Below are 20,391 nucleotides of genomic sequence, written 5' to 3'. Positions count from 1 at the left end.
TAATAAAAACATTGGAAGAGCTCGTTTACCACTCTGAGAATCCCAGAGCATTAAAAAAAATTTCCATAATTAAGAGCAAACTGCCAGTAATATGGAGATCGAATCAGAGGGCATGGGTCACGCAATATCTTTTCAAAGAATGGCTATTTACAGTTTGTGCTCCGAGCATCAAGGACTACCTTGATACCAATGACTTGCCGTTGAAAGCACTGCTGCTATTGGACAATGCACCAGGACACCCAAATGATCTTGAAGATATATTGTTGACAGACTTTCCCTGACTGACAGTTCAGTTTCTACCTCCGAATACGACTTTGCTGATTCAGCCGATAGATCAGGAGGTTATTGCGGCTTTCAAGAAATTGTACACTCCAGGGGTCTGTCCAGGCCGAATTTACTACCGTTTAGCGGTACCTTCACAAATTCAACTTTAGGAAAAACGGTAATTTCACAAATTCAATTTTAGGAAAAACGGTAGTTTCACAAAATACTTTCTCTTAAATTTTTATTTTTGTATCCCTTAAGAAACGATAAATCCATATTTTTGTGTTGATTTTTTAGTATAATTTTTAATTTTTCACAAATTATGTCTAAATTTTCACAAAATAGGTACCTCTCAGAAAAACCTAGACAGACCCCTGCACTCGCACGCTGCTTCGTCGGTGTTTTGAAGCAAGCCAATTCTCCTCAACAATGACTTTAAAAAGTTTTGGAAGGAAAAATTTGACATTCTTGAAGCTATTCGTATCATTCAAAAGGCGTGATCAGAAGTCACACAGCGACAGTTGATTTCTGCTTGGCGGAAGCTGTGTCCATCCTTCGTTTTTTTAAAAACTTACTAAGAAATTATACATTTTTTAAAATTTAATTTTTGGGGTCTCCAGAACGAATTAGTCGATTTCACATAGAAGTCTATGGTGAATCGATGATCGGTTAACGAACAATTCGGATAGCGAACATAGTCTTGGAACGGATTATGTTCGTTAACCGATCACCCACTGTATATATATATATATATATACTTTTTATGATTTTTTCACGCTTTAACCGCGTGAACATCTTAGTCGGTGACTGTCTTGTCTCAGACAATCTTAAAATAAGATTAAAATATGAATAAAAAAGAAGTGTTTAAATTGTCTTTGAAAATTTTAAAAAATGTTATAGGTAGGAAATTTAATGACTTTTAAAATTATTAATCAACAAAGGAAAGCAGGCTAATTATTTACTTTCTAACGGAAATAAAAACTAATCATTAAAGTAAGCTATGCAATAAATAGTTATTAAAACAAATTAACAAAGGATAACTAACAAGAAATAAGCTAACAATTAATAATTAGCAAAAATACTAGTTTACAGGAAATCACAAAAAAAATAAGAATTAATGTAAAAAAACGAACAGATAATAACTATAGAAAGCAAGCTAACAATTAATAACTAGCAAAAAATAAATAACTGTTACTAACAAATAATTAGTCGGAAGAAGTAATTAATCCCTTAATAAACGTGATTTTGTAGTACATATTATTTTATTTCACATTCAAAATTATTATCACAAACTATTTATCACAGTGTATTTATAGGTAAGTAAACAGCTTTTAAACTAATTTTTTTCATTTCCGTCAAATTTCGAAATCGTTAAAAGTGTGCAGCCACAAAAAAAGAAGGTTGAGAATCACTGTTTTATACAATCATTTATGTCCAAAAAACCAAAAATTTCAATTTCCATTTGATTTAATAAAGTACTTGTTATATTTTCTCTCTGAGGGGCAGTTTCGTTATTTTATTTTTTCCTTCTATTAACATTCATTTCTTATTGTAATTCAACTTTTATTTAGTAGGTACCTATTTTGTAATATGTATACCTTTTATATTTGTACAAAACGTTTTTTTAATTGGAGCATAGTTAGGACTGGGCGATAAATCAATGTATCGCGAAATACCGATTTAACGCATATATCGGTAGGCCGATGTAATGACTTTCGTTTTTGGCGATGTATCAGAAATCTGATTTAAGCCGCCTGAATAAGACTACAATCGCGGTTTAACGATTTAATATGCAAGGAGCCTTGACTAGGCTAACGCTGTTACGGCACTGACGAAGACGATTTTGATTTAGTCTAGCTCAGGGATTTCCAACTTGCATGAGGCCGGGGGCCACAAATAAAAACACAAATCAGATGGCGGGCCGCAACTTTATCAAAATTTTTTGTAGGATTCTTTTATGTTTGAAGGAACATTAAATATTACTGTCAGAGTTTTACCAAGTTGTACGAAACAAAAGTATTGAATTACAAATTAAAATAAGAAGTAGATTTTTAAAAATATTTAATTGTTATTAATAATATTTTTAAAAATATTAAATAAATAATAAAAATTCGGGCTACAATAACTTAATATGCACCTATGTATTAAACAATTGATGTGCAACAGACATCTTATTGTGAAGGTATTAAAACTAACATAGTAGCACACAAAATATTCAATGAGAAAATTGAGGTTTGTCTGCTGTAACCACCAGAGAATAGATATTTACATTTTAAATTTAAAATTTAATAATGTGTAAGAAAATATTTTCGTCCAAAATGAGTGGTTTCAAAAAGTTAAATCGGAGAATTTCTTCGAGAAAANAAAAAAAAAAAAAAAAAAAAAAAAAAAAAAAAAAAAAAAAAAAAAAAAAAAAAAAAAGAGCAACATGCAATATTATTTTTGTATTTGAATAAATATTTTCTTGGATGCAAAACCTGAAAAATAAATTTCTTTTCACCGTTGGCATGTCAAATTTCGCAGAAACGAAGAAAATAGGATTTTATTAACGAGAAGAGTATTTTAAACCCACATACGAAATAAAGTACCATAAACCCCATGCGAAAATTGTCCGCAAAAAAATGACAACTAATATACTTTAGTTTGCGGGTCACAAAAAAAGGATTCGCGGGCCGGATTCGGCCCCCGGGCCGCCAGTTGGAAACCCCTGGTCTAGCTGCAGAGATGTAGATAGCGTTTTGCTAAGAAAGATAATGTTAGTTTCGTCATGTTGAATGACGAAGATCAAATTGAATCAGAACTCCCGGTTTCGTGCGAGGATCAGCGTTATAATATAAAACGCAATGCATAGTTTCTTTTTGTCTTTAGGATTTTGCGTTTTTTGAAGATTATTTTTAATGGGACTTAAGTCATTTTGCGATCGTTGTGCATTTTATTTCGTCGGAAATAATTGTCGGGTTTCTTGTAAATTATTTTCAGTGAGACTTTTGCTACTTAGCGATCGTTTTGTTCTACATTATTTCATACCATTTTATTTTCTGTTTGGGTTTAACGATTCTTGTCATTTATTCTTAGTAGACCTACTGTTACTTTGCGATTGCTGCACAATCACTGTTATCTTAAATTTTCGTTCTGAATTCAATAGATCAATGAAAAGAAAATATAAATAAAAAGGAAGATTCTTCATTGAAGATTCTTGATTTTATTTTCGAAAAAGAAAATAATAAATAAGTAAAAATATTTTTGCATTTATTATGTACATAATTTGACCATTATTTAATACTACTTTTTACTATTTTAAATAATAAAAAAAGGGTCTAATAATGTTTCAAAAGCATGGTTTTTTTTAAACAAATAATTAAAAAAAATATTTCATTTTTCTAAAGTGAACATTTCTTTGGTTTGTTTTCCACTTTCGTTTTTTTTTTTCTTTTAATTTTTAATGCATTTATGTAAAATATTTTGTTACGGTATTATTATTTTTAAACCAATAAGTCTTAAATCATTTTTAATTTAAGAAAAAGAAAATAAAGCTTAGGTTTGCTTTTACTTTGACTTCTTTATTATTTTAATTGAAAAAAATTGAGCCATGATATTGATGTCATAGTAGAATATGTTTAGAATTAATATTTTCTTTTGTAATAAATTTATTCATTTTTATTTATTTTTGATTGATTTAAAGGTAATTTTTGAACATATGCTAAATCGCGATATCTAACGGACGATGTATCACGATTTAAAATTTCTGACTTCACCCAGTCCTAATCATAGTATTTGACAATTAAGCTAAAATTTTATTTATTTGGCTACTATTTTTGATAAATTTTTGTTCCTGTTCAGGCAACTATTTTCACTATTTTCATTGTTTTAGGCAACTATTTTCATGCTTGGGGCTACTAAAAGCAACTAGTTTTTTTCATTTTTTACTGTGGCAACCCTGTCATACGTGCCCCTGTCCTATTGGTCCCTTGTCCTAAAAGGTGGCGACTTCGGCTATGGTAGCTACATAGAAATTCTCACGTATGAGTTATTATTATTCCTCATTTTCCATATATAAGTAAAAATATAGTAAATGTTTCGACTATAGTTAAACAAATTGTGTATTTAAATCAGCTTAAAAGTATCAATTTATTTCAATAAACTTCAATTACGTCCATACCTTTTATATTCTATTTCACATTCATAATTAAATTTTTATTTTATATCTGATCATTCTAATGACTAAATTCAATAAAATACATAATCCGGCTATTGACCCTGTAACTAGGTTCAAACAAAATTATATTCTTCATCGTTTTGTCACTTCTGTTCTTGTCACTACTGTGCCTTTTAAGACATTTTATGGAGGGGATATAAAATCACCATTAAAGACATATTAGCATCAACTGAATGATACACATAATGAGATTATAGAATCTAACTTGGTCTAGGCAAGATATTATCCTTCAAGATTTTGTCACTTCTATACTTGTCACTACTGTGCTCGTTAAAGCGTTTTATGGAGAGAACTTGACGGGGAGATAAATCACCACTAATAATCACCATATCAATAATCACCATATCAATAATCACATTGTCAGTTGATAAATCACCGTATCAACTGATAATTTTTACTAATAATTTTACAATAAATTTTTTTTACTGAAAATAAAGAAAAAAAAGCAACATTTTGGCTTCCTAATATTTTATTTATTTACATTTTTAAATTATGTTAAATGGGGGAGTGAGCTGTAAAAATTTGAATTAATAAAAATACTTTTTTTTTTTTTAACGAAGGTTAAAACCTCTTGAAACAAACGTTTTCAGCTTTTATTTAAAAATTACTATAACTATTTTGAACAATTAACACGTTGGATACTACGTCAGTCATCGGTGACTGACGCTGTATTTTTTTGTACTAATATTTTAATTGATCTATTGCTGAATGTTTACATTGTCGCAATATATTTCAAAAGTATTTATTCAAAAAAAAAATATTAGAGATAGTATTTTATTTTATAGCCGTCGTTGAACAGCCGACCGAATTTTTGGGTTTACGACTACTAATGTTCAACTCCGTAGCCTTGTAATTTTGAACCCAATCCAGAAAACAAGGGAACTCCTGGATTAAGTATTGGGAGAAATTTGCCTTTCGCAGAGGAGTTTTGATAGAACCCGTATTTGCGTTACATGGAGGACAACCACAAAAACCTCGGCAAGGGGACTCTATCCCATGATCCGTCCCATATTGGTGGTCTCGCACGAATACAGCTGAATTTGTTGGAAATTCACAGCAACATAGAAGATTCTTAGAACCAGATCCATTTTTGAATCTACAGATGTTAAGTAAACAGCGCTTTTATGTGCACCCCAAAGAAAGAAATCCATGCTGCTGAAATCAGGAGAGAGTGGTGGCCAAGGAGCCGGCGCTAGCTTTTACTTTTGATTGATCAAAAACGAGGTTGATTACGCGTTCTTAATAATTATTTAAATTTGATTCATTTTGTCAAATAAGATCAGGCATCAACAACTATGAACTAAGTTAACTGAATGAGTATTTCTAAATTCGGATAAGTATTTCTAAAGTTAACTAAAACCATTTGTTCATTTTGTGAATAGTTACGTTTTTGAAACATATTTTATTTAAAAATAAGCAATTTAAAATTAACGGTAATTGAAATAAAAAAAGCTATTTTTTTGTTTTGTAATAAAATTCCAAGCTATTATTAACGCCGATTGATTTTGGTAATTTGTTCTACTGTTATTGTGGTAATTGGTGCTGTTTTAATCAAAACTAAATATACCTATATAGATACCATAATAAATTTTTATGGTCCATCTTAAATGGTCCTATAAACCTACAGTCGGGTAAATACCGGAAATATTACTTCATTGTATTAAATTTTAAATATCTTAAGTTGGGATATCATAGTATGATACCAAATTATTGTAAATAAATCCTTATTTTAAAAGGATTTAGCCTTCAAATTTCTGTTTTTCTCAATATAATACCTTAAAGCATTCAGAAAGGTTTTAAAAAAATCGGTATTATATTGAATTATTTCATTATAGAGCATTCAGGGAGGGTAGCTTCTCTTTACTCTTGGCCAGTGTTTCCGAAACTTATGACTTTCGTGTACCCTTTCTAAAATTTTCGAAACGCTGTGTACCACTAATAAAGAAAAAATGAATGTATTTTTTACTATAAAAAAATTGCACAAAAGTTAAAAATCACAACTGGCTGTTGACACCACTAATTATTAACTGCTAACTCTGCAAAAAATAGTCAATAGAAAAACACGTAATCGTAAATTTTCATGGATAGCTTTGTTTTTAAATAGAATTTTTTGAAATTCTCATTTGTTTCAAGATATTTCGCATTAGAACGCGTAACCCCACTAAACTGTTCCCGTACCCCTGGGGGTACGCGTACCACACTTTGGGAAACACTGCTCTAGGGTTAACACAATAGACGGAAGAAAAATATACCCTTTCTCACGCCGACCCAAGCTAAAAACCTGTCCTAAGCAATAACCCTACACCCCTACTTGAAATAGTAATATCTCGTTACCATAGACACCACCACAGGTCCAGAAGAAGATCTTATATTAGACAAACTATACAAGCTCCCTGGAAAAACAAGAAATTAACTGTCAAGTTTCTATAAGGATATTTGAAAAATCACAATTTTAAGTTTCGAACTTAAGATATAATATTTGTTACATAATTATTTCTGTTCTGACACTTTTGAATAAAGAAAGTGGAAAGTTTTTAATTATCCCTTTAAAAACTTAACTACTAATTCTTCAGTTTTCCTAAGCCTCGAATTAAATAAAATATTGTATTTAAGTGTGTTGAGTTTGTCATTAAAATTTCCAATTACGCAAAGAAGCTACTGTTTAGGAACTTTTTTATAATCTCGTTCTTTTTTCATCATGTCATTCTATTTTTCTCTGATGATGTATTTTTCTACCCCTCTAGAAGCATGAAGTAAAGGAGACTGATTAAAAAAGGAGACATTGTTTTGCTCGAGTTACAGTTTTATATTGTGTTTTGCCTGCAGAACGATATCACAATGGATATGGCTGACGTATTTGAGATCATTGCGAATAACGACAATGTATGCCTGGCAGATTTTGTACGTCCTTATTATCCACATTCGGATGACGAATTTGAAACTCTATCGGACGAAGTGACTCAAAATGACATTTTCTTGATTTATTCCGCATTCCGGCGCTACATGCATCACTGTCCAAGAATAAATAAAGAGTCCAAGTCACGTGGTGAAGATTTTTTTCGTGTCTACGAAGATCTTGATAATTGGGCTAAAGGATTTTAAGCAGACGATATGATCCTTAACGAGAATAAATATTTAGTGAGAGGGGACGTTAAAGAACAATACGATCCAGAAGACAACACCTTAGTAAATTTTAATAGATACGCAGAAAACTTTCAGAATCTTTCTGATGTTGTGGATGCTCACATCCATGGCACCGAAAAACACGATCCAAATTACGTATGGTCATCTTTATTTGAAAAAACAAGTTGTTTCGGTGATGAAAGGAGCTTCAAACATTACTCTTTTGAAAACTACATGCATTGGATGCCTGCTTCTCTGAAGGAAGCCATCTTGACGGTGCGTACTTCAGAACGAGTGAAATGGTGCGTATATTTGCTTTTTACTTACCATTATGAGAACGAGTGTGGCTTGTTCGTTTCCTGCGCTCTTAAACTTTGTTTAAGAGCCTTTGACTTATGTGAGCAAGCGTTCCGTGTCTATGGATTTGAAACTTTTGCTAAATTGATGCGTTATGTATATCTCATTAAAGAATGCGAATGTGATACTCAAGTACTTTTAAGTTGTCTGCGTGTGCATTGTATTAGTCATCACATTGAAGACCGCCTTTTTAAGAAGCCTTTACTTTTAAAATTCATTCTGGGAAAAATACAAGCTGGAAAAGCCAAAATTCCCGGTGAACTCATGAGCATCTCTCCTTATTTTGATCCTCGTTTAAAGTATAGACCAAATGCTGATAGGTTCTTCTTGGAAGACTTGGATACTTTTTTAACTTTACTAGAATTTGGAATCAGCACTGACTTCAACGCATTCATATACTGTGATATTAAAGAGAAGATTCGAATCAGTGTTGCTGAGTAAGTTGATTAATTTAAATTTATTTTTTGAATTTTTTAAAATCGGAACAATGAAAGTTTCTTAATCTCAAGTGGGTATCTGTGGTTTGTTTAGGAAGACACATATTCAATAGTTTGTTTCGGGTGATAATTTTCATTAATTAATTTTCCAATGTTTTCAATAAGTGTCCAACTCTTTTGAGTTAAAAGATCACTCTTAATAAGAAAATATGTCCCGCAGTGGACTGATCGTTAAGACACGGTTCCCAGCAGATCACCGAAGTCAAGCATCACTGGCTACGGTCAGTGTGCGGGTGGGTGACCACTTGGATCAGTCTGCGTAGGGACCGAGGGTGTGCGGTATTGGTCCTCGTTAAACTGTGCTACCGTAAAGTGCTCGACTTCGCGCGCAGGTCGTCGGGCTACCGAAGCGGGGGTGCCATCCCTTCCGCAGAGGATCAAAATTGTGATGGCATATCTTCGGATCATCCTCCGGGATGTTTCCCAGACCGTCGCCAATAGCCCATTGTGCAGCTCTAGTGCGACGTAAAGTAACAACAACAACAACAATAAGAAAATATATTTGTTCAGAAATTAAAACTTTATTATTTTAGAACGAATTTTTAAAGTAATGGAATTTGAGGATATTTTATGCTGAATAATTGCAGCGCTATCTATAGCCGTTTGTTTGATTTCTCAGCGTAATAAATATAGACGACCACCCTATCATGAGTGGTATTTAAAATAATTTAAATTCAAAACTGAACTTTTTCAAAATTTGAAACGTTTTTAAGCCTTAACTATTTTTTAATTTTAAAAATAATTTTACACTTGCCTTAAGTTTAAATAAAAAAGCTATTTAAAACTTTATGTTTTTAAGTATAAAAAATAGTTTTCCGCTTGTTTTGGAGTTTCTTTTTTTGTTCCTAGATGGCACCACTACTTTAAGAATTCTGTTTGCCCAATTTTAAATTTAGTTTTGCTATGGAACTAAACTCCAATCTGAAATGTTAGACATTTGTAACTAAAATTTTCATTCCTGTCATGATTACAGTAAGAATGAAATGTCGATAGAAAACAGAGATTGAAAATAAGAATATTTTAAATATATTTGATGTGCGGCACCTGCCGTTCTAGTCAGAATGCAGCTTGAGTAAGAAAAATGTACACGATTCATGTTATTACTTGAACTGAAGTGAACAGTGATACTCGTATTCGTTGATCGATTGATCAATCGTAGCGTCGGCAGCATGTGTTGTCTCTTCTCAATCTGATGTTCAGGGATACCAACTGCTCCGCTTTCTGGAATGGTTTTAATAAAGTGATAGCAAATTATATAGTAAAATTTGTTAGAGACGGACAGTTACGCTTACTTATTAATAGAGTAATCAGTTAAATTGATGCTTTAACGTTGCATTTTATGTGATACTTATAATTTTTGATATTTAGTGGTGTAAAAATTACTTATAAGAAAAAAGTAACTAAAAGTAAAACTAAAAGTAACTTGAATTTCGCTACCGCTACGAAGTACTATTTAACAAAGCGCAGCAAGATGGCCTCTCTGGGTGTTACCTTAATGCTTCCATTTTCTTTAAATGTAATAAAAATGTGATTGTCCTTTATTTAATCTCTTATTCATTTAACACAACCTATGCCTCTGATGTATAAGTGATTCATCTCAAATAAGCGCATTGCATAAAAATAGAAAACGTGGGGATTTGCATTCTTTATCTCTGTCTAACGACGCCCCTATAAGGGCTAATATATCGTGTCAATTCCAGTTAAAGTTCTTTACTGTGAAGCTCCAGTTTTTTTTTAAACTTATGAAAATCTTTCAAACCAACAGTAAGCGATAGAGCTTATAACACGATTTTCACTATTTATAAGCACTCACGTTATAATACTTTTGTACAAAACTTAAATTCATTCTCTGAGACGGTATATTGTCCAAGAGGTCACAAAACGACAAATATAACAACCTTGTATGAACTAAAATATTTATTTTTTCTAATTTCAGAAGAAGATGCTTCCGGGAACTCAGCTTAAAAGAGAGCAATACGTGTAGATATCGGTGCGTCCAATTGGTTTACTTATACAGTTGTACACCAGATCTTCAGAGCAGTGAAAAAGATGAAGCCTTGCAAATTCTCTGGGCTTCTATACTTGACCCCTTTTTAACTAAACTAGACATGTGGCTTAGTTTTCTGGTTGATGGAATAACTACAATTCCTAAAGACGCGAGGAGAGCTTGGCGGTGGTACGACAATATTGTGGCTAAAGGAGAGAGTCGATACAGATCACCAAGATCCTTGCAGCATTTGGCTAGATGTGCAATACGTCATCGCTTAACAAGTTATTTCCGTCTTCCTATTGGTGTTGACTCACTTATGTTGCCACAAAAGCTCAAAGACTACTTACTGCTTAAAACATAAATGAGTTTTCACTACAGGAAGTTCGACTGCAGATATTCAAAAGTACAAGCATAGGTTTTAATTCTTTTCTAGTGGAAATAAGATTCTACTGTTTTAATGGAAGCTGAAATAATAAAAAATTAAAATTAGGGCATAAAGTCTATGGAACTGAATATGAACAATAAGCTTCCTTAAACCGGAAGAAATTTAGAAAACTTCCGGTGTATTACTCCGCCTATGTTATGCTTACGAGCTGATGTGTGAACAGGTTTAATACTCTAGGAAGTTTTATTATTGAGATTTGTGCTTGAATTAAAGCGTAATTTTACCATTCATAAGAGTTTTCTATAATTTATAAATTCTTACAGGTCGTGAGCTTAAAAGCAAATTTAACGAAATTAATATCACAGCATAACAACGTTTATTTTATTTGTGTAAAATAGCATCTTTTTTGGGAGGTAGCAGCATAGCAAGCTTGGGGAGTCTTCCGAATTCATTTGTTGTTTGTTTCGTTGAAAGTTATACTGAAAGGACACGTTATACTGAAAACGCTACAAGTATAATAATATTAGATGGTGCGTTTTTTTTCTTTCAAGTTTAGGCGTAAAAATCAGTCGGAAGTCTAATGACAAATTTCAACCCCTAAAGCTGCTTGTGCTTAGTTTTACACGGTCAGCCATTATACTGCTTGAAAATTCTCTTAAAAAACTTAACAAGACTCTTAAACAAATGTATAAAAATGAAAGCAAAATCATAATTTTCAACTCTATATGCACATTTACACACTAGGGTGCAAGAACCAAACAAATCGAAGTTTTTATTTTCAAAACACTATAATGTGCAACTACAGAAAAAGTGAAGTGATTATGCATAACCATGGGATTTAAATCAGATTTGATTGGATACGGTAAGTGACGTCACGCTTGTGTGTCGAACCTAATTGGCTTCTACATCGACAAATGCGGATTTACCTAAGTCACTTGCACTACGTTGTTGACGTCGTGCAGGTATCCAATTAAGGAAAGTAATTAGATGAAGAAAGAAACAAATATACGTAAATTTAATTTTTTTTAAAATCAATTAATATCTTCCGATGGCGCATTGTTCTCAAAATTTATAAAAACTGGCAAAAATAAACATTAACTTAAATTTTATAAAAACCGTTTAAAAATGTACTTTCGACCTATACTTCCTTAAGCTCATGGTTTCAAAAAAAGTATTCTTATTAGACATGCTTCATGCTTTTAATATACAGAGCTTAAAATAAAAACTAAACACCCTGAATAACCTTTGATCTAATAATGGGAGTTACAAGTATTGAGAGTCAATCATGATAGTTCGAGAACCTATACTTAAGTATGCTAGCGATATTTTAAGTTGCGAAATCACACCCAAAAAAGTACTCTGAATAAAGGTGTTTTTTTCCTCCGAAGGATTTGAATTTGTGATCACTTAATGTTAAGAGTGATAGCAATTTAAAATATGGTCCCAACATTTAAGACAGGACAACAATTGAAATTTTGGGGATCTTAAATGTTGATTTCTTTTGCGCATTTTGCCATCTAGTTGAAGCCGAATTTTTAAATTTTTAATTTCTACCTATCTTTAAATTCTTAATTTTCTTTTCTAAAAGGACCATCAGGATTTGCCAAAGTGATTATAATTATTGTAAATTATTGTCATTTAAACAAAATCTTTCTAACAATTGTAGATAAACTAACTTGATAATTTATCTTTAATTGTTATCGAATTTAGGTAAGTTAACTTGACATATAAATGAAGTACATTAAATTTGTTTTGAGATCTTACTAATGCTCTCTTAATTAGGAACGAAAGCGATGAAGTATCTGACCTTAAAAACACATTGAGGATTGTAAAAAAATCTTAAAAACACATTGAGGATTGTAAAAAAATCTTAAAAACACATTGAGGATGGTAAAAATCCTTTGAGGATCTTAAAAACACATTGAGGATGGTAAAAATTCTTTGAGGATCTTAAAAACACATTGAGGATATATTTTTTAATTCATTTGGAATAATTATGTTTTTAATAATCAAATTTTCATGACAAGTACATAACTTTTGACATGATATAAAATCTGCATCTTTTGGATATCTGAGATTATAGTAATTTAAACTATAGTATAAATCAATTTATTTCATTTATGAAAAATTATCAGGCTTTAGGGAATAAAGTTATTTATTTAACTTGAAAAAGTAGTTAGATAGTCTTAAACAAACTGTTAGATAGAATTTAAAAATTATGTTTATAAGTTATTATCGAATATTGAAACTACTTTTGTATATTTTAATTATGTAGTATTCAATTTTTCATGATTGCAATAAAATTGATTTAGTTTTCAGAAGAAAAAAAAATTGTAGATTTTACAGTTAAATATAAAAAATTTAATTTCGAATTTTTGTTTAAATATTTAAAGAAGTGTGAGAAGAGTAGTTTGCTGAGAAAAAAACAAGTTTAATTGAAGAACATAGTTTTTTGTATTTTGTCAGTGGCGTAACTACCACTATAAAAATTAAATATTAACTATTTATTATATAAAACACGCCATTTTATGGCTAATTTAATGTACCTTTAAATATATAATGCTTATTATGATTAACATAATCTATTACTTCCCCTTAATGTTGACCTGGACCATATCGATGGATGGTCCACATTTAACAGCTGATCTGCTCACAAAATAGTGCTCGAAAATTCGAGGAAATAGATATAATTCTCCCGGCCAATAAATAAAGGAACGAGAAAATAATAGCAATAATCAACTAGTGGTATGTCGACCAGCCTACGTAGGGGACAGGGAACTGCCCTTGCATCAGAAAGGTTCTGGGTTCGAATCCCGGACGAGGCATGGATGTTCTTTCCTTCGCTGTACTATCTGCCCTCACTGTGGGAGCGACGTTGGCCCACCTAATATGGTGCCCCTGAAAGAGAGGCCAACAAAAATCGCGCTGTATATGCCTGAATTGACGGATGTTAACACAGATGGGCATTGGAGAGAAAAAATCAACTAGTGGTATTAGTTCATCGAATTCTATCACAGATAAAGTCTTGGAAGGGTTGTAATGTAGCGTAACTACCAGTACAAGTATTAAATACCAATTGATTAGTAGTACACAAACATTGATTATTTCCCAGTGTTACTATGAAGGTTGCATCAAATACTCAGTTGAATCTTTTAAATATTCGATTAGACCAAATAATTTTTTCTTTTCTTTTTATTAAATGATTCTTTTATAAGGGCTTATAACAAGTATTAATGCGAAAATATTAAACAAAAATTTTGCTTCACTATGTCATGTGAAATGACGTAATTACACGTAAATTAAATGTGTGGAAAAAATTAGTATATTTTAAAATTCAAACTTTTAATAATAAATAATTGCAAAACATAAATTTTTACCCGGGATTACCTAGTGATAAACAAGTTTTAATATTGAGATTTTGGCCACTTCTGCAAAAAAATTAAATTAACATCGTGGGATTGAAACGTTCGAGTATTCTCCTGACCAAACTTCTGGGACCATATTTTCCGATACTGCAGCCACCACCAATATTCAGATGGTTAACAATATAAATAAGTAAAATAAAAAAATATGTATGTAGATAAAATTCATTTTCATTCATAGAAAATACGTTTTTGTGTCTGATTTCGCAACTCAATAGATTCCACCAATTAATTAACATAGTTAAGGTCACTTTTTTTAAACCATAAAGAATGACAATCAGTTCCTGGAAATCCGTTCATTTAAACCAAAGTGATTTATACTGATATCTCTTTTTATTTTATGCATCACACATTTGTCAATGATACTGAAATGTTTAAAGGTTGTATAGTTTATTATTGGGAATGCTACTGTTTCCTGTGCAGTCTTATCAATAAGATGGCTTTTTATCTCACATTGTTTATTATTACACGTGAAAAGATTAGATAATAATTATCACTCAAAAATAAGATGTATTATTCCAGTTGAAATTGTTTCAGTCATATGTTCTTTTCATCGTCAACATGGCTCGTATTTTACAAAACGAAAACCTCCTCGTAGTTTATTCCAAACGTTTCTTGCATTTTGAATGGAAGCTTGAAGAAACGAACTTTGAAAGTGGTACTTCACTTCGAAGCGGTGAATTTAATCTCGGTGGTGAAAAAACGTCTTTTCTCGAGTTTGAAGTTGATATACATGAATATTTGTATCTGAATAACCCAGAACCAGCAGCTTATGGACGTCAAGTTCTCACAATATTTGATAAGAATAATGTATGTATTTATAATTTAATTAAATCATTAGATGATCTGAAAATGGAAAGATTCGATTTGCTGGGACATTTGAATTTAACACCTGACACAGCATACCCGATTACAGTATCTTGTACCATAAGGTCATCAAATGCTTCCCTTTCCGAGGAATTGTACAATGCTGTTGACGAGATAAGTGTAAAAGAGCTTTCATCGGACATGAAAAAGGTTCTTGAAGAAGGTCTAAACACCGACGTAGTACTCAGCACGGAAGGGGATGACATTAAAGCCCACAAATTCATGCTGCAAGCTCGTTCCCCGGTATTCCGCAGAATGTTCAACCACGATTCAATCGAAGCTGCTAATAATTCAGTTGATATTTCGGACATTAGTTTATCAACAATGAAGAGACTAGTAACATTTTTGTATACAGGTAGGATGGAAAAGTGCAATTTTGATGAAGCTATGGAGCTGTACTACGCTGCTGACAAATACGAAGTTTTGTCCCTCTTAGAAGCTTGCAAGGTGGAACTGATGAACAATCTTGACATAAAAAACGCTGGTTCCCTATTCACTTTAGTGAACCGACATAGCGACGAGGATTTCAAGGAGAAAGTTGTGCAATTTTTAAGTGCTAATTTTGAGGCTGTCTTAAATGCGGAGCCAGTTTTGAAAATGAATAACGGAGATATAGGATTACTTGTACGTATGTGTGCTATTGCTAAGAGAAAGTAGAGATATTTCTTCATTTTCAAAATGTTATGAGAATTTCAAAGATGAAATCTGTACAGATATATTATATTTTCCGACAGCAGATGACTCAATTCCGAGTTTACGACTACCAACCTTTAGCTTCATAGCCTTGTAACTTTTAACCCCTCCCTGAAGACAAAGGAACTCATGGATAAAGCATTGCGATAAACCTAACCTTTGTGGATGATTTCTTGATGGCACTAACTAACTTTCTGTTACATGCAGAGGGAAACCTTCCACGGTCTGTTCGACAGCAAAGGGTTTGCAACTCATGATCCGTCTACCACTGAGGATATTTTATATCATCACTGTGTTCGGTGCGATCCAGGAGCAGAATTCGTATCAGCAAGCTATCGCTGGAATTTGAGCCTGGTTCACCTAATTAGAAGGTGAGCGCTCTATCTTTTAAGCCACTGGGGATCCAATATGTGCAGCTTGTAAGTGCTACATTTTTGTCTTTCTTTAAAGTGGAGTCATTTGTGGAAGGGGAAAATGAGCGTTTTTATTTAGACGTTTGTCTACGACTGCTAATTTGTTTACTATAATGTACTGACAATAAGGAAGAGGCAAGAAATGAGAAAGTTATACAGTTTACAAGTGTTTTTTTTTAATGTATGTCGTAAAACACACGATGGAAATTAGATTTTTTCCAAATTGGCTGGTAGTTCAATACATTCTGACTATAAGTTCTCATAGACACTAAGTTAAAAAATTGATAGCTTCCCAGATACGATGCTTCAAACATAAAACGTAATTTCCGATATCGTCACGACATTAGCATTGGCTAATGTGCATCACGTGGAGGTTTTCGAATCGGAATTTGTACATGTTATAGTCTTTATAAGGGCTGACTGTTTAAACAAAATGCTACTTGGATGTAAACAAACGCATATAGTTACGCATAAGCGTAACTAAGTCATCAATTATTTGAATATTAATAATTTGTTAGGGAGGTCGTTTCGCTGCGTCATAAATACATTCTGTTAACTTTGTTCGTGAATACTTGCTGTTATTATTATATCGTAAATATCCTTAAAGAGCATGTGACATTGGCAATGTATACGCAAGTAGCCAATGTCCACTACTGTGCTCAAGCACCTTTTACCACAGTGACCGTGGCCTATATCTATCATGTTTGAGGCTCCGTATCTCAAACTCTATCCTTTTTTGGACTTAGTGTCAATGAGAACTTTTTCGCAAAATGTTTCGAATATACAATACATATGTATTAAATTTTCAGCCAATTTGACAGAGAATTAACTTTCATTAGATTTGTGAGGGGTTTGTGTTTTGTGGTTCTCTTCAGACATATAAAATGATGGTATATATTGCATATTATTTTGTATCTCTGCTAAAAATATATTTCTAAGCGAAGGTTGAGCAATTTGTAAATGCTAGTTTTGTGTGTATCGTAAATATGGAGTTAATTTTGGAAATAATCATCGAAGGCATTCATTTGCATATGAATTTTGTAAGCTCCTGGTGAGAAAAGTTTTTTCCCTTTGATAATTCGAAAGCTGTAAATAATAAATAAAAGAAAACCACTGCCTTTTCAATTTGAACTTATTTTGAAAGTCTATGTTTCAATTGCTTTTCATCGAGTGAATCATTATAAAAATTCATATCAAAATTTATGCTTTAAATTTTTTTCTCCTTAAGTAATTTTATTAAAAAAGATTTGAAATGATATCAAACACTGTGTTAGTGTGTGTGAAATATTATTTTATATGCTAATTTACAAAGATTCAGTTTCGTTTGCTCTTAATAAAGCGAATCATAGATGCCAATGTAACGAGAGGATCTCCTCAAATCATAACACAAATTAATTTCAAAATTTATGCCCAAAATTTTTTCTCTCTTTAAGTAATTTTATTAAAGTAAATTTAAAATGATATCAAACACTGTGTTAATGTGTGCGATATATTAATTATTTGCTTGAAAGTGCAGAAGTTATTTAGAGTGATACTTTTTCACTTTTGTGGATTATTCAATTGATGAAAAATGTTTAATTTTGTTAAATAAAATGAATTGGTGTCAATAATATTTAGTTAAAGGTATCTGATATAAAAATGTACTTTCTCTAAATAACATACTTTTGGCAGAATTTGAATTTTCGGACCTTCAAAAAATGCCTCGTGAGGTGGCTTGCAATCTGCAAAATATGGTCCTAAATTGGTTGAGGCAGGAAAGTGTGGGCTCTATAATTTTATTTTCAATGTTTTCACTTTTAACGGATTTCGCCTTCTCAAAGAAGTTTTTTTTTTCTCAAGAACTACTGGATAGATTCTTTTCAAATTTCCGATTTTATTTAACCCTTTAATGGACCATTTATTTCTAGTAAGGTTGCATTAAAATACTTTTTGAATTTATATGAAAAAACTCATTTATATTAGTTGATAAAATTTAATTTGAATTTTAAAAACATTTTTTATGGCAAGTATGTTTACTACTACCCAACAGGCGTTATAAAAAAGTTAGAAACTTTATGACTTTCATTTCTTTTCATTTGTAAAATTAATTTTATAATTACTCCAAACTGAAAAAGGAATTACATATTATTACTTATTTGACATTCCCTAAAAACAGGCATATTGCAACCAATTTTATTCAACATTACTTCACCAGAGCTGAAGTCAATTACAAATGGCATACCAACGTTACATTGGTGGTAAATATACTTACCACGGCCTTAGAAAGGGCTAAAATAAGTAGATTAAATTAGTGTGAAAATTTATGTACCTTACCATTAAAACCTTTTTCTATCATTGTTAAATGAAATATCGAAACATATTTTTAACTTGGATTTATCTATGAATAAACAAATTTAACTATTTAATTTGTTTCATTAGTTACAGAGGTATGACGGATTATGCAAAGAAAAGGAAATTAACAATTAGGGGGCCAAGTTTCAACAGCTCTGCTGCCAAATCTATTTCGACCACATTTTACTGATTGCGACTATGCTCCATATTTAAAGAGTTGAGAATCTAAATCCCTCAACAAAAATAGTATGTTTTTTTCTGCCTTGCTTAGTAGCTTGAAATTTGTTGCACCAATTGATTGGCATATTTAAGGTTATGTTTACATCATTAAATGTGAATCCCAGTAAATTAATTTAATTCCTTTTCCCTTAAAATCAACTTTCCAGCTTAGCATGAAAGTGTTACATTTCCAACATATACAGTCTCTGGCGAAATTATTACACGCACTAATTCTATGCAAAATCTAATTATCCGTCTCTGAGTTCTTCTTCGGCATTATTTAATAAAGAGCATCGATACGAATTTTTGTTATTCATGTTACAATACAAAATTGCTTTATTGATTGAGTTTTGGAGATGCAATATACATCAGTACCAAACTGTGTCACATAAATACTAAAACGTGGTTAGAGTTTTAATAATTACTTATACATTTAACTATTAAAGTGCATGCTCCTCACAGAACATAGTAGAACAGCTCTTTAAGCTGCCCTAGCAACAGTAACAAAGAAATGGGTTTTGTTATTGACGAAAGATCACAGTTCACTTCCTTCCCAAAGCGAATTTATTATGGCGATAACAAAGATCTGATTTATATTACTCTCAGTAAGATTTGAATTAAAAGAACAGTTCAAATTGTTAAATGCTAAACTAAAATAAAACCGGTATAGCCTGGTTGGTAGGTTACTGTGCACATATCCAGGAGGTCGCGGGTTCGATCCCCTCCGGCCGAAGACTCCCCACGTAGTAAATGGTCGAGTCACAATATCCTCCGAGTTCCCATATCAAATCATTACTGATCCAGGAGTTTACTTGTCTTCTGCATTGGTTCAGAATTACAAGGCTACGGAGTTGAACATTAGTAGTCGCTAACCCAAAATTGGGACGGCTGTCCAATGACAGTTATAAAATATAATAAAACTCTTTTCGTTTCCTAATTTTTTTATTTTGCGTTTAAAATTTATTCCAATGCTACTAGAGTTGGTTTGATTTATACTTTTTTTTTCAAAATTAGTGATTTCTGGACTGTAAGTCATAATATCCTACTTTATCTGATATAATAAATGCTCCTAACTCTGGTTTACTGCTTCATGTATATAAATATTTAAAATTTAATTTATTCATGATTTTGTAATTTGGTCTGATTGAATTAGTAAAATATCAAAACAAATACGCTCTTTTTTATTAAAAATGCATAGTTCAAGGTTTTTGCCTGCTGGAGTAATAATTCGGAAACCCTAGTGTTGACATATCTATGTTACTGTGAATGACCGAAATTGCTGCTTGTTGACTTCCACCGGTATCGAAATTGCTGCTTGTTGACTTCCACCGGTATCGAAATTGCTGCTTGTTGACTTCCCGGTACCGAAATTGCTGCTCGTTGATTTCCACCGGTACCGAAATTGCTGCTTATTGACTTCCACCGGTATCGAAATTACTGCTTGTTGACTTCCAGCGGTACCGAAATTGCAGCTTGTTAACTTCCACCGGTATCGAAATTACTGCTTGTTGACTTCCAGCGGTATCGAAATTGCAGCTTGTTGACTTCCACCGGTATCGAAATTGCTGCTTGTTAACTTCCACCGGTATCGAAATTGCTGCTTGTTGACTTCCA

The 20,391-nt window shown here is 32.0% G+C and overlaps 1 protein-coding gene across 3 annotated transcripts in view; it reads left to right on the top strand.

Annotated features, from left to right (window-relative positions):
• LOC107448470 (uncharacterized) overlaps positions 1-11,122 on the top strand; it is a 57,221-nt gene extending 46,099 nt beyond the window's left edge. For all 3 annotated transcript variants that reach the window (XM_071186043.1, XM_071186044.1, XM_016063665.3), the window contains exons 2-3: positions 7,225-8,397; positions 10,394-11,122. In XM_071186043.1, coding sequence (XP_071042144.1) covers positions 7,592-8,397; positions 10,394-10,808 — 1,221 coding nt within the window. In that variant the 5' untranslated portion in view covers positions 7,225-7,591 and the 3' untranslated portion in view covers positions 10,809-11,122. The remainder of the gene's footprint in view (positions 1-7,224; positions 8,398-10,393) is intronic.
• The last annotated feature ends 9,269 nt before the right edge of the window (positions 11,123-20,391 follow it).

This window comes from Parasteatoda tepidariorum, chromosome 10 (assembly GCF_043381705.1).
Source record: "Parasteatoda tepidariorum isolate YZ-2023 chromosome 10, CAS_Ptep_4.0, whole genome shotgun sequence".
NCBI lineage: Eukaryota > Metazoa > Arthropoda > Arachnida > Araneae > Theridiidae > Parasteatoda > Parasteatoda tepidariorum.
Note: the sequence above shows the minus strand (reverse complement) of the source record. Positions and strands in the feature narration are given on the sequence as shown.